This window comes from Capsicum annuum, chromosome 4 (genome assembly GCF_002878395.1).
Source record: "Capsicum annuum cultivar UCD-10X-F1 chromosome 4, UCD10Xv1.1, whole genome shotgun sequence".
NCBI lineage: Eukaryota > Viridiplantae > Streptophyta > Magnoliopsida > Solanales > Solanaceae > Capsicum > Capsicum annuum.
Window position 1 is genome coordinate 223,568,431 of NC_061114.1, and position 18,469 is coordinate 223,586,899.

General features: G+C 34.5%; 1 protein-coding gene across 1 annotated transcript; it reads left to right on the plus strand.

The window, feature by feature from the left end:
* Positions 1-14,455: 14,455 nt before the first annotated feature.
* LOC124897782 (polcalcin Jun o 2-like) lies at positions 14,456-15,240 on the plus strand. The gene is made up of 2 exons (XM_047411173.1): positions 14,456-14,822; positions 15,014-15,240. Exons 1-2 carry the CDS (start codon positions 14,560-14,562, stop codon positions 15,063-15,065), a joined length of 315 nt encoding a protein of 104 aa, XP_047267129.1. The 5' UTR covers positions 14,456-14,559; the 3' UTR covers positions 15,066-15,240.
* Positions 15,241-18,469: the final 3,229 nt, after the last annotated feature.

The following is an 18,469-nucleotide window of genomic DNA, read 5'->3' on the forward strand; positions in this document are numbered from 1 at the left end:
GGGTTTTGGGGGGTGTTATACACTTATAATATGTTCTATTACTGTGTAAGTAATTGTTATATACTGTGTATATCACAATATATGTGACGTATCGTCTATATATGTTCCATGTTTTCTATATATAAGATTAGCTACCATGAATTGCGGTTGACAGAACTCAATAATTTGACTCAAACTTTGTATTTGTATTAAAAAGGATCTTTTGAAACGTACAAACTACAAAGAACAAAAAAACTGATGAGGAAGTTCATTTAAACTTGTTACGCTTCCCAAAGGAAGTTTAGTCAAGTTTATGTAAAAGATACACATTAATTTTATTTTGATAAATCAAATTTGAATTATTAAATGGTGTTTTTGGTAAATTGTGATCTTTATAGTGCTATTAATTAAATGCAAAAATAAAAAATAAGGACATGATTAGAATATAATACAACAACAACAAACTCAGTGTATTCCCACAAAGTGGGGTCTGGGAGGATAAGATGTACTCAGTCCATACCGCTACTTTCGAAGAAGTAGAGAGGCTGTTTCCGATAGACTCCCAGCTCAAGATAAAGAATAGTACACAAGGTCATAAAGACACATGAAGCAGGATGGATGACATACTAGAAATACGAATAGGAAATAATAAAAATAGAAACCAGAGAAATACGAATTATGAGAAATAAGGGCAACACGAAATTAAAAAAAAAATAGGAACTAAGAAATTAAAAAATAGGACACCCATCTAGTAGTAACATACACTCACGTACCAAAGATACCTAAGGACACAGTCCTAGGCTTACTAACCCAGCTACGAGACAATTTCTTAACAATATAAGTGGAGGGTAGGGGATATCTCATTCTATTAAACAGTCTGTAACACTCCAACTTAGGAAGGAGTCCCACATCGGCAAAATACGGGAGGGATGTTGGGTATATAAGTAAGAAAGCTTTACTCCTTAGTAACGTATTTTAAAGCCGTGCTGGCCTGGGCCCAGAGCAGACAATATCACTAGTGGATTGGGGAGTTACAGGGGTGTCTCGGGTCTTTATGGTTCGGGATGCCCGTCGCTGCCAGAGCCTCGGATTGGGTCGTGACAAAATGGTATCAGAGCCGCTCCTGTGTCAGCCCTGTCGATATGGGCCAAAGTTCAAACTGAGTGTAGGCAAATCCCGGTAAAGCGGGGCAAACCTCGGTCCTGAGTGTAGGCAAATCCTATTCGGTAGGGCAAACCTCAGCGAGGACGCTGAGTCCATAAGGGGGTGTATGTAACACCCCAACTTAGGAAGGAGTACCACATCGGCAAAACACAGGAGGGATGTTGGGTATATAAGTGAGAAAGCCTTACTCCCTAGTGACGCATTTTAAAGTCGTGCGGGCCTGGGCCCAGAGCGGACAATATCACTAGTGGATTGGGGAGTTACAGGGATGTCTCGGACCTTTATGGTTCGGAATACCCGTTGCGGCCAGAGTCTCGGGTCAGATCGTGACACAGTCTTACCTTCCCTTATCTCAATTTATTTCTCTCTCCCGCATCTCTTTTCTATTCAAAACATTCTCTTGACTCTTTAAAAAAGAAAATGTATTTGTTTGGAAACCGTCCAAATAGGATTATATTGGTGTGACCCTAAAAAGACTCATCAAAATCATAAGCAATGTTGAAATTTGAGGATTTTCAAAAGTTAGAAACATTGAGAATATTAACAAGTATTCTCTTTATCTTAAATTTTCTGTGCAAAATTATACATTATAGACAAATAAAAGTGAACCGAAAAAACTATTATATGCTGAGAATCATTGTGGGCTAACTAGGTGTAGATTCTTAAGCATGCCCTCCACAAGCTTGTGAATCCTTGTTCCCACTTATCTTCAAACACCAAAAGTATATAGAAAAGGCGTAAGTTCTCTTTTTCTCCCTAACCCATCGATGGTGGAGTTAGAATTTTTATTAAGGAAGTTCAGAAATAAACATACAAACTAGTTGAAGAGAGTTCAACATCAACTATAGATATAAAAAAAATAATTTTAACCATATATAAATAGTATAATTTTCTGTCGAAGGATGCTCGGATGAACTTCTGAACTAAAGGTGGCTCTGCCCCTGACCCCCCCCCCCCCCCCCCCCCCCCCCCCACCCCCACGGTGGATTTTCATATAATTACCTATCTTTTATCAAAGACAAATTCAAAATTTTAAATTTAATAGATATAATATTTAAGATTTTAAAACTATTGAGGTGATTATACTTTTAAAATTATGAATCAAAATACAATATTTATCGTAATTTAAGGATTTTTTTACTTATGAATAGGTTTTTCTGTCAAAAATATTGAATTTGAATGAATATGATATTGAAATGTATAACTATATTTAATAGCATAGGTTGAAAAGGTAAAATAAATGATAATTAAGTTGTTGGCAAAATTAAATTATATAGATGATATACTGTCAATATAATTTGTATCTTAGTTATTCTTTGGGTTTGTTCTGATAATTTTGGTGTCATGTATGATGACATCATCAGGCTTACGTATTTTGGCCGGCGAAAACAAAAATATACCCATTATCATCACTTTTTTTGTAAAGAGAATTCCTAATTATTATTCTGCTTTTGTATATCCCTCATCTATTGTGTTCCTTTTTCTGGTCTAACAGGGTCATATATTCATGAACATATATAACATTAGGATTACACATTGCAACGAATATTTTTTCTTTAGCTAGTCACTACTGTTCTTTCTTTTTTAATGAGAATATATGAAAACGGTTTTTTTATTTTATAAAGATAGAGATAAGGCATGTTTATTATTTTAATTCGTTACTAGTCTGTGGTTATTATTTTATTTCTATTAAAGGATAGAGAGGTTGTTTTTCAAAATAGACCCTTGACTCAAGAATAAACAGCTCAAAAAAATAAGGAAATACCAGAAAAAACAAAATAACAACAAAAATAGCAGATAGTTACAGAGCAAAAACTACAACAAAACAATACGACAATCGATATATATATATATATATATATAGGAATTAACAAATAGTAATAGAAATCCAAGGACAAGAACTATATGATCGAGCAATACTATGACTATGTTATGAACGGATAGTCAAACAACACACTGATACCTCCTAACTTCTATCCTAATAGATGTCCTCCACATGACCCTTTCATCTATGGTCATGTCCACAATTGATAAGCTGAAACTCTTGCATGTCTTTTGTTTAATCACCTCCCCAATACTTATTCTACATCCGCCCCTCCTAAACCATTCACAATCAACCTCGCACACCTTTGTACATCTCCTCGATCATCAATCTTACTTTCCGTATTTTATCCTCCATCGATGCCACCCCACCGGATATTATGAAAATTTTTTAGAGGCTAAGAGAGAAAAAAATAGTATAGTGCTATGTGCAGAAGTGTGAAGCTTAATTAACTGCCTAATTAAAATGAGACTTCTAAACTTACTAAGATTCGAGGTTTCTTGGGAAAAAATGGCACCATTTACCCACTAAAATTATTTTTTATTTAATTTTTAGGGTTAGAGTATAAAAAGTTGGAAAAATTTTAAAAAGTGGGGACCACAGGTGGTCTAAGGGACCATTTCATCATTTTTAGAACTTTGCAAATTTAATATAATACACTAGCACCCTCCACTTATTTCAATATCCAAAAAATCCTCTTTCTCTCTCTCCTCTTCATTCTCTCAACTCCCGCTTAAGAAACCTTCATCCCAAAATTGTCATTTTCGTTTCTTCTTCTTCTCCAGCAGCTAAAGGGTCGTTATTGCTTCGTAAGGTTAGTTAAAATCAAGTTGCGATCATTTCTAGATCCATTTAAACGGGTTTCTTCGCTAATCGATTCGTAGTGATGTAGGAAATGTAATTTTTTTTTGAATTTGGTTGATTAAGGAGTTTTTGTTTAGTTCTGATTTTGTTTAGCAAAACAGTGTTGAATGGTGAGATAATAGTTATTTGAAGAGTTATTTTGGCATTTTGATTCGAACAACGATCTGTTTCTGTTGTAGACCCGTGGTCTATGAAATCAACCTGTGGTCTATGAAATCAGAATGTCCTAGATTGAAATCAATTTTTAGGCGTATGAAATTCTTTTAAAATATGGTTGCTGAAATAATGGAAATTGAAAATTTAATAGCTAATTACTTTGATTAGGTGCATTAGATTGATTTTTAGAAATTGCTGTGTTTTGATATTGCATGTTGGATTTTGGTTTCAGTTATTGATGTGTGTAGTGAACTGATTAATGGTGGAAGAGTTATTTTGGATTCAAACAGTGACCTACTTCTGTCCGTAGACCCGTGGTCTATGAAATCGACTTGTGGTCTATGAAATGAGAATGCCCTAAATTGAAATCAATTTTTAGACGTATGAAATTCATTTAAAATATGATGGCTGAAATAGTAAAAATTAAAAGATTAATAGCTAATTAGTTTGATTAAGTGCACTAGTTTGATTTTGATACTGCATATTGGATTTTGGTGGGGTATTTCTTAGTTATTATTTTTTTGGGAGGGGGGATTGTTTCATTTGAGCATTAAGTTATTTTTGTTGATAGACTTGTGGTTTATGAACTGAAAATGAGAGATTTTTTCTGCAGGTGTAGATTGTGTTGAAAATGGATAAAAAAAATACATCCTTTCTAAACGCAAAGCCAGTACCGTTTCTGATTCTGCTGGTAACAGTAGAAAAAAAAAGCTGAGGCAGTTGGAAATATCTCAAAAAGGAAGAAAAATAAAGAGTTGGTGTCCGAATCGGATTCAAACTTAAAGGAGATAAGCGACTATGTCGATTTCGGTGACGATATTGCCAAGCACAGTGCTAGTAGTGACAGTGAAGAGAGCGAATATAGTGAAAGACACAATGATGATGGGGATAATGATCCCTTGTCCGTGCCATATCCTTCGAGGTTCATTTTCGTGGAGCGGTATGACCTTCGAACGATAATGGACGAGGTCAGATCTTTTTCGGCAAAGATATTGGTCAGATAAAGAATGGCTGCTTATCGAGAATTCCAGCAAGTTCTTTTCGACCAAGAGTTGAAGAAAAAGATTCAAGCGGTCCTATTTTGGACACCTGAGAAACCTGCTAGAACATCTCAAATTTAATGGGCAGTTGGTCCATTATTTATTGTTGCAACACGTCAAGAACGATAAGATGCATCACGAGATGTGGTTCTGCGTTAACAACAAGCCTGGCAGTTTTGTCTTGAAAGAGTTTTGTTTGATCACGGGGCCGAATTGCTCATCATACCCCAATGAATAAAAAATGAAGAAGGTGCTAGCAAAGGGGGAGAATTTTTGCTTTAAGGTGACAAAAAATAAAAACATTACGGAGGCCAACTTGCTACACTTGATCAGACGGAATAAGCTGAACGAGGACCAGAAATTGAAGTGTTGTTTACTGTGGTTCTTGCACACCATGTTGCTTGCAAAGGATTCGACGAAGGTTGTCGACACGAAACTGATTCAAATGGTCGATTCTTTGAGTTTCTTCGAGAATTATCCGTGCGGGAAAGAGATATTTCAACTAACCCTGGACTATCTAAAAAAGAAAAGCGACCTGAAGAAGCAGAGGGAAGTATTTGATGAGAAGCAAAAGGCATCCTATGCTCTATTCGAATTTCCCTGGGCATTCATGGTATCTAGCATAAACTCTTTAGTGAGTTTATTGTAGATTCTTGTTTTAGTTTTACTATAGCATAGACTCTGAGTTCTTTTTTCACTGATGTACTACTTACAGGTTTGGATCTACGAGGTCTTTCCTCATCTTGAAAAATTTGCTGAAAAATCAACGGATAAGACCTTTTCCATTCCCCGCATCCTCAGATGGCACACTACAAAAAGTGACCAGATAATCGAAGATGACCCATTCAAGTACAAAGGAAAAGTTACTGAGGTATGAACTTATTTTTTATTATGCAATAATAATACTACGGTTGTATCGAATGTTATGTAATTTTTAATTGATATTTTGTAGAATGTGCACCCGTACATCATCCCCACTCTTCGTGAGACGAAGATGGATTACATGATTTCCTTTGAGCCATATACGGACGAGGTGAAGAATAACGTCCTCGATGGATTAAAGAAAGAGTTAGAAGGACTGTACTTATTTGAAATGAGGATAGTGATGATGATGGGAATTTGGGTGGTAACCCCGTTGAAGTACGCATTGGTGATGATGATACTCCGAGCACCTCTAAAGATGCAGCGGGTACCTCATCCCCCGAGGATCTTCATAAGTGTGTTGCTGCGATCGAGGAAGCGGTGTTGGATATTGTTGCCTATATTAGAGAGAAAAGACTGAAGAAAAAGGAACAAGATGAGCGACAACACGAGCAAGGTAACTTCATTCAATCAATAATTGATATTATTAATGAATTTTCAGCTTTAAATATCAGTAACACTTTGTAATATGATGATACAATGAATGTGGACCTTCGTGAATCGAAGAGGAATGAAGAAGGAGAAAAAAAGAGCAAAATGGATGAGTTGGCCTCTGTTGTGGCGGGAGAGAAAAAAGAAGAAGAAAAGAAGGATGAAGAAGAAGAAATGAATGAATATATGTGTCAAGAAGAAAGTTCAAAAGAAGCAGCTGCAGAAGTAGAAGAAGCTGAAAAAAAAAAAAAGCAGCAGCAGATGTTGAGAAAAAAAAAAGAAGGTGAAGAAGCACTAGCTAAAAAAAGTCCAAAAGAAACAGTTGCAGAAACAGAAGAAGAAGCTGAAAAAGAAGCAGCAACAAATGTTAAGAAAAAAGGAGAAGAAGGTGAAGAAGCACTAGCTACTGCAGATGCTGAAATAGAAGGAGAGAAGGCGAGCATGAAGAAACAGCTACAGCTGCTAAGAAAAAAAGAGCTAATGCTGACCAAAAATATGTGGTCATGAATATCGTAAGTGAAATCAACAGTAACATTTGTGTTGATGAGGAACACAGGGAAAAAGACATTTGAATGCTAATATTGTTAATATGTTGTTGAATGATCAATAGTTAGGATCGAACAAATATTTTTTTTATTTGACAAGTATGAAAGTTTAAGGATCTATTGGAAGGATATTAGAAACATTCTTTTATTTAATGATAGTGGTTATGATTCTGCACTGAATCTTTCTTTATCAAACTGATTAGTGGCATGGCCATTTGAATATGCAGGGTGTTGTCATAGTTGGTACAGTGCATGGTTGTGTCGTAGAATACATACTTAATCTTTCGTATACTGCATGTATGGTCTATTATTACCTTGCTGGTCAATTTTAAGTCGACGTATTTTTTGATCGACCATGATTCTATCAAAAATAGTATTAACATTATAGAAAAATAGAAGTATTATTATTTATTCAATATCACTACATCCATGTTAAACCTTTCCAAAGAACAAATACTAGCATTATAGCACATAACATCATTTTTAGGTCATTCTCCCTTTCTTCGATCAAAATCAATTTTTGTTTTAGTTGATCCCTCTCTATTTTGGTATCATGTAGCAACACTTTAAAGTGATCCCTCTATTCTTCGGCTTCTTTGAACAAACTCATGAGAAAATCTTTATTTTCTTCGCATTGTTGGAACCTTTGTAGTAGATTAAATTTTGTCAAGCCTTGAAAATTTGATGTCTCAGATCCCGGACTCAACGTTGATGGACTGGTTGGAGGTGATATCTCATCAATCCATTTAAAAAATGAGCACGCGCCATTATCCTAGAAAAATAATAATTACATAACAACTAACTTAAATTCATAAAAAAGACACACACAGCTCACCTTCGCAATTGTACAATTATAAAATTTGCGACCTGGATTTGAGTCCGTGCGTGACGTCCTCAGGACATCCGCATTCCAACAATGACAAAGTAGAATATTTTTAGAATTAGATGTTTGAGAGGCTTGAGACATTGTAGAATTTTTAAAAACAAAACAAAGCGAATGAAATAAAATAATGAGGGATGACCAAGCTTATATATGAAGTAAAAATGAAGTGTTGACACTGATGGATTATAAAAGTAGCCGTTTATTACCGTTGGAGCAGTAATTTTATTTTTTGAACTGGTGGAGGCACTTAATAGACCGTCGTAGATCATGACCTATGTTATCCATCGATTTGTCTAGTCTACCGTAGACTTATACCTTCTATAGTGCATCGATTGATCTTCTGATTACATAAGTATGCGTAATCATGTAAAGAATATATTTGTGGTTTTAGGGTCTATCGATTAGACTGGTCTACCATAGACTTATACCTTTAGATATGCATAGATTGATATCATAAGTATACATAGACCACGTTGATCGATGCGCACTGTCATAGACCGTCACTTGGATGTAGTTAAAAAATGAATATATAAATTTAAAATAAATGTAGTGTTGATTTCTACACATGTGAGTGAGTGTAAACAAGACACACAATCATATTAGAGCTTGTACAAAGTGAATTAAGGAGTGAGTGGATGGGTAGTGGCTGAATGTTCAATATGCTAAGAGTATTGTTTGTCAAAGCACAAGTATGTATTAAGGATATATATTGTATTGAGGATGATGATTGTTCAATCACTATCCATTCCGCACACTATTTTGATTTAAGGGTGGCGATGGAAAGAGTATGTGGAATGTGTAGTCATCAAATACAATATATATCTTTAATAAATACTTGTGCTTTGGCACACATTACTCTTAGCATATTGAACATTCAACCACTACACATTCACACACTCCTTAATTCACTTTGTACAAGCTCTAATATAATTTTGTGTCTTGTTTACACTCACTCACATGTGTAGAAATCAACACTACATTTATTTTTAATTTATGTATTCATTTTTTAACTATATCCAAGTGACGGTCTATGGCAGTGCACATCGATCAACGTGGTCTACGCCTACTTATGATATCAATCGATGCACATCTAAAGTTGTAAGTCTACGGTAGATCAGTCTAATTGATATGGCTGACATAAACCATGATCTACTACGGTCTATTAACTGTCACCACAAGTCTATAGACCAGACTAATCGATGGACCCTCAAGATTATCTATTTATTTTAATTATTTTGTTTCATCAGCCCCAAATATGTTATTATCTGTTTAAATCATTTTTAATTTAATTATTTTGTTCCACCAGCCTCAAAATATGTTATTCTCTGTTTAAATCATTTTATTTTAATTATTTTGTTCCATCAGCCCCAAAATATGTTATTGTCTGTTTAAATTATTTTTAATTTAATTATTTTGTTCCACCAGTCCCAAAATAAGTTATTGTCTATTTAAATCATTTTTAATTTAATTATTTTGTTCCACCAGTCCTAAAATATTTTATTGTTTGTTTAAATTATTTTTAATTTAATTATTTTGTTCCACTAGCCCCAAATATGTTATTGTCTGTTTTAATTTAATCGGTGACACATCGACTCACATTATCTACGATCGACTATTATACAAGGTTGATGAAATATGAAGTATGTGATTCATGATAGACTATATATCACTTTTTACAAAAACTTGAAATTAATCAAGTCAAACTACATTACTGTTAATTGAACGAGACATACATATTTGAAATTTGTGTTTATATAGAAGAATAACCGCCACAAGAAAAAAAATGAATCATAACAAATGTGGTAAACATAACGTTCAAACTGAAATTATTCATTAAACAGAAACTAAAACTTACATTAAACTTTTTCATTATATTACTTGATAAAATTTACAGCAAAAGGAGAAAAATGGAAGAAGTTTCCTTCTAACAAAGTCCTACTGCGAAAGCTTCTTCAACAATGAACAAACCAACAAAAACTTAACAACATAAAAAAAAATAGTAAACAAAATTATGGGGATGATGGGGGTGATGTAGTGTTGCCGTCCATTCCAAGACACTCCAAAATTGCTTAGAGGAAACGAGCAATTCGTCGAAGCTCACGCTTCAAATAACGGCGGTCTTCTCCCAGGCCGTAGAATAGCCGATCAAAATCATTTCGAAGTAGAAGCAAATCGTAGAGACGAGGGGGAACTCGTCTGATTGGGCAAAGGGCAATTCTCCGACCAGGCATGATTTTCGGTGTTTTGAGGAAGAAGAAGAGGGTTTCTGATGTTTTGAGTTTAGGGACAAGTGAAGGGTTACGTAGAAATAGGGCATGTACTTATAGACCTATAGATGACGACTTTTCATAGATCGAACCAATGGTCAGTAGACGCGTGTGGGAATAGAAAATGTTTGGCTAGCGTATACCAGTAATTTTTCTTGAGAACAGACGTGTTTGCAGCTTTTAATTAATTGGGAACAGGAAATAATGATTCAAAGTATCTACTAGAAAGATATGGCGGTATAAATACCTACATAGCATGTTTGATGATTAATCATATAACAAATATATATTATTTAATAGACCGCATTAAATATATATCATAGAAGGTATGTAGTCTATCGTATACAAAGATTTAAGTCGATAACAACTGAATGTTAAATTCTACTGAAATGCACATTTATACACCAAAATAGCAGCTTTACAACTGAAGCAAAATAAAGCCTATCTATGATTTGTTGGCCATGCTACACGTGGTTCTTTTGTGCCCATATTTCTTGCATATTGAACACCTATTCCTCCTTTTGGACTTGAACGTCTCACCGACGCCCTTAGTGCATTTGACTTTTTTCCTTTCGAGTTTGGGATCGTAGGAGGTGGAGAAATTTTAGTGCCTAGAAATTCCTGTGGCACATTCCATTCGACCTCTGGAGGGACAACATTAATTGTTTCCAAGTATGCGAGGAGGTAACTTACAGCTTTATAAATTGACAAAGAGTACTCGTAGATGGAGTTTCCATAAACTACACCATCGCTATACTTTTCTCACAAAGCTGCCATCTCATGTTCGCACGACATTTTCACTAAGTCAAATTTCCGACAAGAACAACCCCTCTCCAAGAGATTGACCTTGGCAGTAACACCACTGCCGAACACCGTGTACTAGTCGAAAACCCCGTTTGGATTAGTCACATACAAGGAATCGCTCGCACTCTTGTTATCCCTTAGGATTTTTTCTGCACAAGGCATAAATATGTTATTTTTACCATGGACATAGGCATACCGCTCCCTATACCTTTCATCAAATTTTTTAAAAATTGAATTGAATATGTACGACACAGGGTACTCCCGTTCATCCATCAAAACCGAGTTGAGCGACTCGGCGATGTTTGTGGTCATCACATTGTACCTATTGCTCGGGAAGTGTACTCTACTCCATTTTTCAAAACCAAGCACATTTTCAAGGACATGTGCTACCTCGGGGCAATTATACTTTAATTCCTCAAAATTCTCGCTAAACTCATCAAGGGAATACACCTTTTCCGCGGTGTAGAATAGATAAAGATGTTCTCTACGGTATTAATTTACACGGAGATTTTCAGCAAGGTGCCTCATGCAAAGTCCATGATGTGCATGACTGTATACACGGGAGAAGGCATTAGCGATACTAATGTGCCTGCCGGAGATGATACATAGATCTGGTTCATCTTCTACGATAGACTTTAATTTCTGAAAGAAGAAAGTCCAAGAAACATCGTTCTCTTTATCGATGACACAAAAGGCAATTGGAAAGATGTGATTTTTAGTGTCTTGTGCTACTGCACTCAGCAACACGCCCCCTACTTTCCATACAAATGTGTGCCATCGACAGTAATTACCTTTCTCATATAGGTATATCCCCGTATGCAAGCTCCAAATGCTAAGAAGTAGTAAACGAACGATCCATCAATCTAGCTTACCATGATTGAGTAGGAAGACCCTGGATTCAACAACTCCACCATGTGGGAAAAAACAGGCAAGCAAGCATATCTGTGCTCTGGTGTCCTGCGAATGATGTTCTTTGCAATTACACTTTCTTTCCAACATATCCAGTAGCTTGCATAGAAATGCAACTCCTTGAACACAATCCTTTGAATTTTACTCATGCTTAGACCCTTTCCATCCCGAAAATAATTTATGCATAGTGAAGCAATCAATTCGGATGACATTTTCTTGTGCTTGCGGGTGGCGTGTTCAACACCGCACGTGTGCACCCCGAAATACTTATATATGTGAAATTTGTCTGAGGTTTCGTACTTCCTTGCCCACAACAACCAGCCACAACTAGGAGATAGACATTTCGCCTTCAACAATTTGGTACAGCTTTTCTCTATATGATAATCAAAAGACTGTCTCACCGCTGCTCCATCTAGTAGCATTTTCAACTATTTTTTGTTGGCAAATGTTTGATCACGATAGAAATTGGTTCCTTCGGAGAAGGAATGTACTGGTTGGGATCCCATTCTACAGTTTTCTTTCGCATCTTGTGAGTCCGATGAAACATCTTCCATATGCACACAGTAATCTTCCATATTCATGGGATGATCGCCATCTCTCTCATAATCATTCAAATCGTTGTCGACTGTCCGGCACCGAGGTGGGGACGGTAATGAATTCATCGGTCCTTCAAAGGACCTGTCGACTACATTTATCCTTAAAATAGGCCTAAAGCCATCTGCATCAACATCCATCATGTAAAGGGACACACGTGCATCATTATCTATGATCGTAGGATTCACCTTTTTCCCTCGAATGCATTAGATAACTAATCACCACGTTGCTCGACGCGCAATCTAGATCCCCGCTCTGCATTATGCTTGCAACCAATTCGCCGTATGAACTGTTTCGGCAAACAGCAATGGGCAGTGTCACCTTGGTAAAAGATCTCTATTTCCAACCTCTGGGAGTATTCAACCATTCTCCCATAAAATCACCTGCAACCAGAACAAATTCTGCAACAGACATCCTAGAATTAACCTTTGGTCGACGGTAGATTAAGCTTAGGGTCTATGTCGGGATGTATGCACGGTCGATGAATTACGATGACGGGTCGATGACTGCGCAGATATCTATACAGAAACTTGAAATTGCAAATACTGCTTCTAATCAATGGTTGTTGGTTTTATGAAATAGAGAAATGAACTTGGAGTCGCCTCAGTTATTGTAATGTACTTCTAAAGAGTTTTTAACTAATGTAACTGATTTAAAGCTTTTTAAAAATGGAGGAAAGTGTGTTTGAGAAGATAACAAACTAATGGGGTAAAATGGATGCAATGGACGAGCTTATGAGGTTTGTGGACTGATTTAGAGCTGATCGCCGAAAAATAATGCCTGAAAGGACGTCGGAATCGGAGCATTTTTTGGAGGGAAAGAACCACCTTCTATTTTTAGCTTTTGGAAAATTTTTTTTATATTTTTGGAAACCTAGAAATTTTATAATGATGGACAATGGAGTGGATTGAAATGTATTATTAAAAACTTGGGGATGAATTTGTTAAGTTAGAAATATTGGGTTAAAGTGTAGTATTAAAAAACTTGTGGATAAATTTGTTGAGTTGGATTAATTTGTTGAGTTGGATAAATTTGTGGTGATGTGGATTAAATAGGGTATTTGATAAATTTTTCATAACTTTTTAATAAACCACAAAATAGTTTTCAAAAGAGCCTTTTTGGCACACTTCCCGAGGTTTCTTTACCTTCTTTCCAATTCAACGTTAGGTTTCAGTCCTTATCGTGTCAGTCAATAATAAGATACTCCCTTCGTTTCATAATAAATAAATTGTTGGATTTTGGCACACATATTAAGGAAAAAGGATTAAAGACATAAATTTAACATAACTTTTCATTTTTACCCAAAAAAAAAAAGTTGACCTTGTAATACCTTTTCAAAAGTTAATTGATTGTCAAATCATTAGGGCAAATTTGGAAAAAAAATTCAATGATTCACTTATTTTGAAACACCAATAAATACCCCAACAATTCACTTATTTCGAAACGGAGGGAGTATTAAAATTGGATAAAATCTTGATTTCTTTTTTCCGTGATGGTAACAAACTAATATTCATTTCCGGATAGATTAGAACCTTGTAGCTTATGAAATATTTTTTTAATTTTAAAAAATAAAACTTACATAAATTATCCCAATAAGTTTATCCCTAATTATTCTGTATTTCTACTCTTTGCTAAAGTACAAATAATCCCTTATTTTGCAATTTTCAGATGCATTATTAGTATTCAGATACATAATTTTGAAGTAGAAATACATAATTTTGATTACTGAGATATATCCATTTTTGAAACTATTTGGGTGAGATACATAATACATTAATTAGATCAAATGGAGATACATAATTAAAATTTCTGTATTAAAAAATTCATGAATTTATGGATGTATCTGATTTTTTTTAAGTAGAAAAAAGATTCAAGTAATTAATAAAAATAGTAGAAATTTTATGTAGTTTAGTAAAAATAAATTGTGGTGGTATGTAGTTATTCCTTTTAAAGACCGTGCAAAAAGAGTGGGCCTGTGATGGAAAATGAAAAAGTTTTGCTCCTAATTGTGAGGAACTTGTTATATATATCCCTTGCTTGTCCAAAATTTGCAAATACTCTCATCATTTGAGAAGTATATATCCTCATATATCTTCCTATATTAATCTCTACATAATTTTGTATCTTCTTTTTTCTTCAGCACACAAATCACATAATATTACACATCTAATATATAAATATGTTGGACTTTGTTAGGCCTAGTAAGAACAACATGAAATGTCCATGCAATCATGTAACTTTGACCGATGAACAACTAGCCAAAGTTATAATGAAATATGATTCCAATGGCGATCGTTGCCTCAACAAAGAAGATTTGAAAGATTTGTTCAAGCAGCTGGGGTCCACCTCCCCGCGATGGCGAGCAGCTCGAGCGCTGCACCATGCCGATAAAAATGGTGATGGATATATCGATATGGGGGCGGAGTTGGATCAACTTGTCAAGTATGCTAAAAAACATGGTTATAATACACTAGCTTCCTCTTGTTGCAAGAAGTAAATACGTGAATAATTTGATAGAATATGATATAAAAATATTACTCGTGTCTATGGTTGATAATGTCTGTAGTTTTCTCCGTGTGAGTTTTGCTTTAGCTGAAGGGGAGTAACTAGTAAAATTGTTGTCATGTGATCAGGAGCTTACGGGTTCAATCCTTGGAAACAGCCTCCAGCAGAAATGCAAGATAAGGCTGCGTATAATACACCCTTCTGATGAATCCCTTCTCCGAACCCTGTAAATAGCAGAAGCTTTAGTGCACCGGGCTGCTCTAGTTTTGTTGGAGCTACTAGCATTACAACATGTACTAATGGATGGGATGTAGTTTTAACTTTACTCCATCAATAGCTTAGCCTTTTCGTCAAGTTATTACTCCTCTGTTCCAAAATATATGCTTATCACTTCTCGCCTATTGAAAAAAAAAAAGCATGAACTTTGACTAAGCTAAAAATTAAATTATTTTTAAATGCAGAAAGAAAGTATATATTATTTTGTAAACATACTAACAAATTAATGAGATCCGGTCACATCAAATGAAACAAAAGGACTAATATTTTTAATAAAATAAATACTAATCTTTTCTTCTCAATTTGTTTGTCTTACTTTCATTTTTAATCATTTTAAAAATGAATTATATTTATCTTTTTGGCGTGCAACTTTGTAAAGTCAGCTTCACACATGACATGTTAAAATCCACAAGAGATTAAATGATATTTTGGTATATTCTACGTATCTTAATTAATTTAAGATCAACATATTCAAAAAACTTATTACTTTCTTAAACTCTCAAAATCAGACAAAAAAATTGAAATCGAGAAAGTAGGAAGGAGAACATTTAGGTAAGTTCTCTAGGCAACAACTTATATGGTAAACCACAACGCAGATGAGCGTTACAAAATGAAATATTAGGGAAGATCTTGAAATAATTATGCCATAAAAAATATATACTAGTAAGATATTTCTCTTTATTTTATTTTTTTGGTTTCCCAAGGTATCCCCTCGGCCGGGAACTGGTCACAAAGTTTTCTCTGTTCACCAGAGGTGGAGATCGAACCCCCAACTTCTTGCTTAAGGGGTAAGGTGCTGAACCATCACGTCAACCCTTGTGGTTGATATTTTTCTTTATTAATTCACTGTCACTCTTATCCAGTTGAGTGTTGAGGCCTGGACCTAGCATTATATTCTTCGTGATACACGTTTTAGACCACTATTTTGATTCGATTCTTACTTGCCCCATAAGAAAATGCAAGTTATAATTTCTGATAAATTATTACACAAGTACGACAAAGTTGAATTATTTATTCATTTCACTACTATAGTTCTAATTAACAACTATATATGGTGTTCATCAAATATATTATTGCAGTATTTCCATCGCAAAATAAGAAAAGAGAGCTCTGAGATGTAATTCGTGCCACTGGTGTTCTGCGGACTCAAGAGGAGTAAAGTTGTTAAGTCCACAGACACCAGCGATTGTGGCACGGATTCATAAAAAGGAGAACGAAATCAACAACCACGTGTGAGTTTACTGTACAAAAGCACTTAGGTATTAGAATTATGTCCTATAATTAGTTAATTATAATTAATCAATCCTCGACTTTCCAACAATATCTAAATTAATCCTTTTCATGTGTTATCACTAGTACTATTTACTATTTAGCAAGTGTTGTCAATTGTTGTATCTTCTTTGCAACTTATCAGTTATCCCTTATGGTTTGTAACTTTGTATTGTGCTTGTCTTTAATTTTGCATGTTTTATCTTTGAACTTCCAATGATGTCTTATACGCTAAGGCAAATAACTCCAGTAGGGAGGTCTACGTTTTATTTGATTAATGTCATAAATAACGAAATATTCTAAGGAGTCAAATTAACATACAAATCATATTTTTTTAGTTTATCTTTTATAAAAATCACTATAACGAACATGTAATTAACATCAAGGAATAAATTAAACTCTTAGAAAGAGATAGCTGAGAGATTGAAATAGTTGTTGCTCACAAGAGACAACTGAGAAATGGATGATAGTTTTTGTACGAGAGCGATTAAAAGGTGAGACTAGTAAGATCGAGAATTTTATGATGTTATTTTCTTATTAGTCAATATTGGAGATTTTTTAAGTAAAAAGGAAAAACTACATACATTTTAATAAAAATATTTTAGAAATATGAACTACACTATCAAAATCATCATATAATAAAATATATATTTTTTTAAAATAACATTCAAAATAGTGTATTGAAATACATGGCTAATATCTTATTGGCTTAAATTAATCTTTACTATTATAACTAATACTATGTGAAGTAAAAGAGTTTTATATCTTTTAAAAATATAACACTAAAACAACAAATATGAAAAATTAAAATAGAATTCTTCGTGTGTATATATATACTTAAAAGCTTCAAATTAAAATTTAACTTTTAGCCACTAATTTTATTAAAATTTCTTTTATTGTTTCAAATTTTTAATGATCCTATTTATTATCAAATTGAGAGATAAATTGGAAGTGAAGTAAGAGAATACAAATATGAACAACACAAACATGATTTGACAATGCAATTTGCAATTCATGAGACTTGGATGTTCGATTTGTAGTTTACGTTTTATGAATATTAGAGTGGGCGCTGAAATTTTATTAAATTTAAATTCGTACAAAATTCAGATTATATTAAATTTAACTTATATTAGTCCCAAATAAATATTGCGTATATTGCGGATTAATATAATTGGATTAATTATTTAAGTCAAAGCATGTATGGATTTATATAAGGTCCAATATTTATTGGGTTAGTCCATTAATTTGGGCTACAAATGATGAGCCCACTTTATTAAGCCCAAGATATTGTCATATTCTAGAGGTCCAAATAAGCACCACGTGTCACATGACGTGGCATGCCAAGTCAAGGGATGAATCCAATAGGACCATGCCACATGTCAAAATGATGCAGCAGGCCCATGAAATCAAAGCCCATAAAAGCTGTCATGTCAGTCAAATCTGATTGGTCAAAGGAAGTTCATTTTCATCATTACTCCTCCCTTTCCACAACTATAAATAGGGGCTCATAATTCGGAAAAGAACCCCCCAGAACTCTAACAAAAAGCAAGAGAAAGCTCGTGGATCAAACGCCATAATTTCTCTAAAAAGCTCAAGCATTCAAATCAAGATTCAAGATCAAGATCACAATATTAAAAAACAAGCTCAAAAACCCTTGAATTCAAGCACAAGTCAAGATCAAGCCCCTCAAATCAACAAATCAAGTTCAAATTCAAGATCAAGCTTTAAGCCCTTGAATTTATATTTGAAAAGGCGAATCAGAAGATTCATAGAGATTGTAACACTCGCACATTGAAATCAATAAATTGATTGTTGCAATATTTTCTTGTCTCGATTTATTTATTTTTCGATCTCGAAAATTTTATTGTCCAACAAATTCTGGCACGCCCAGTGGAACAATCTCTACCTCTCATCTCAACTTTTCCAACTGCAAAGTTCAACAACACTGAAATGACTTTCAAGAAGGTCAACTCTCAATCAACTACTTCCAAGGATGCTGACTCAAAGTTCTCTGCTAAAGTAGAGAACATCCTTGGTGT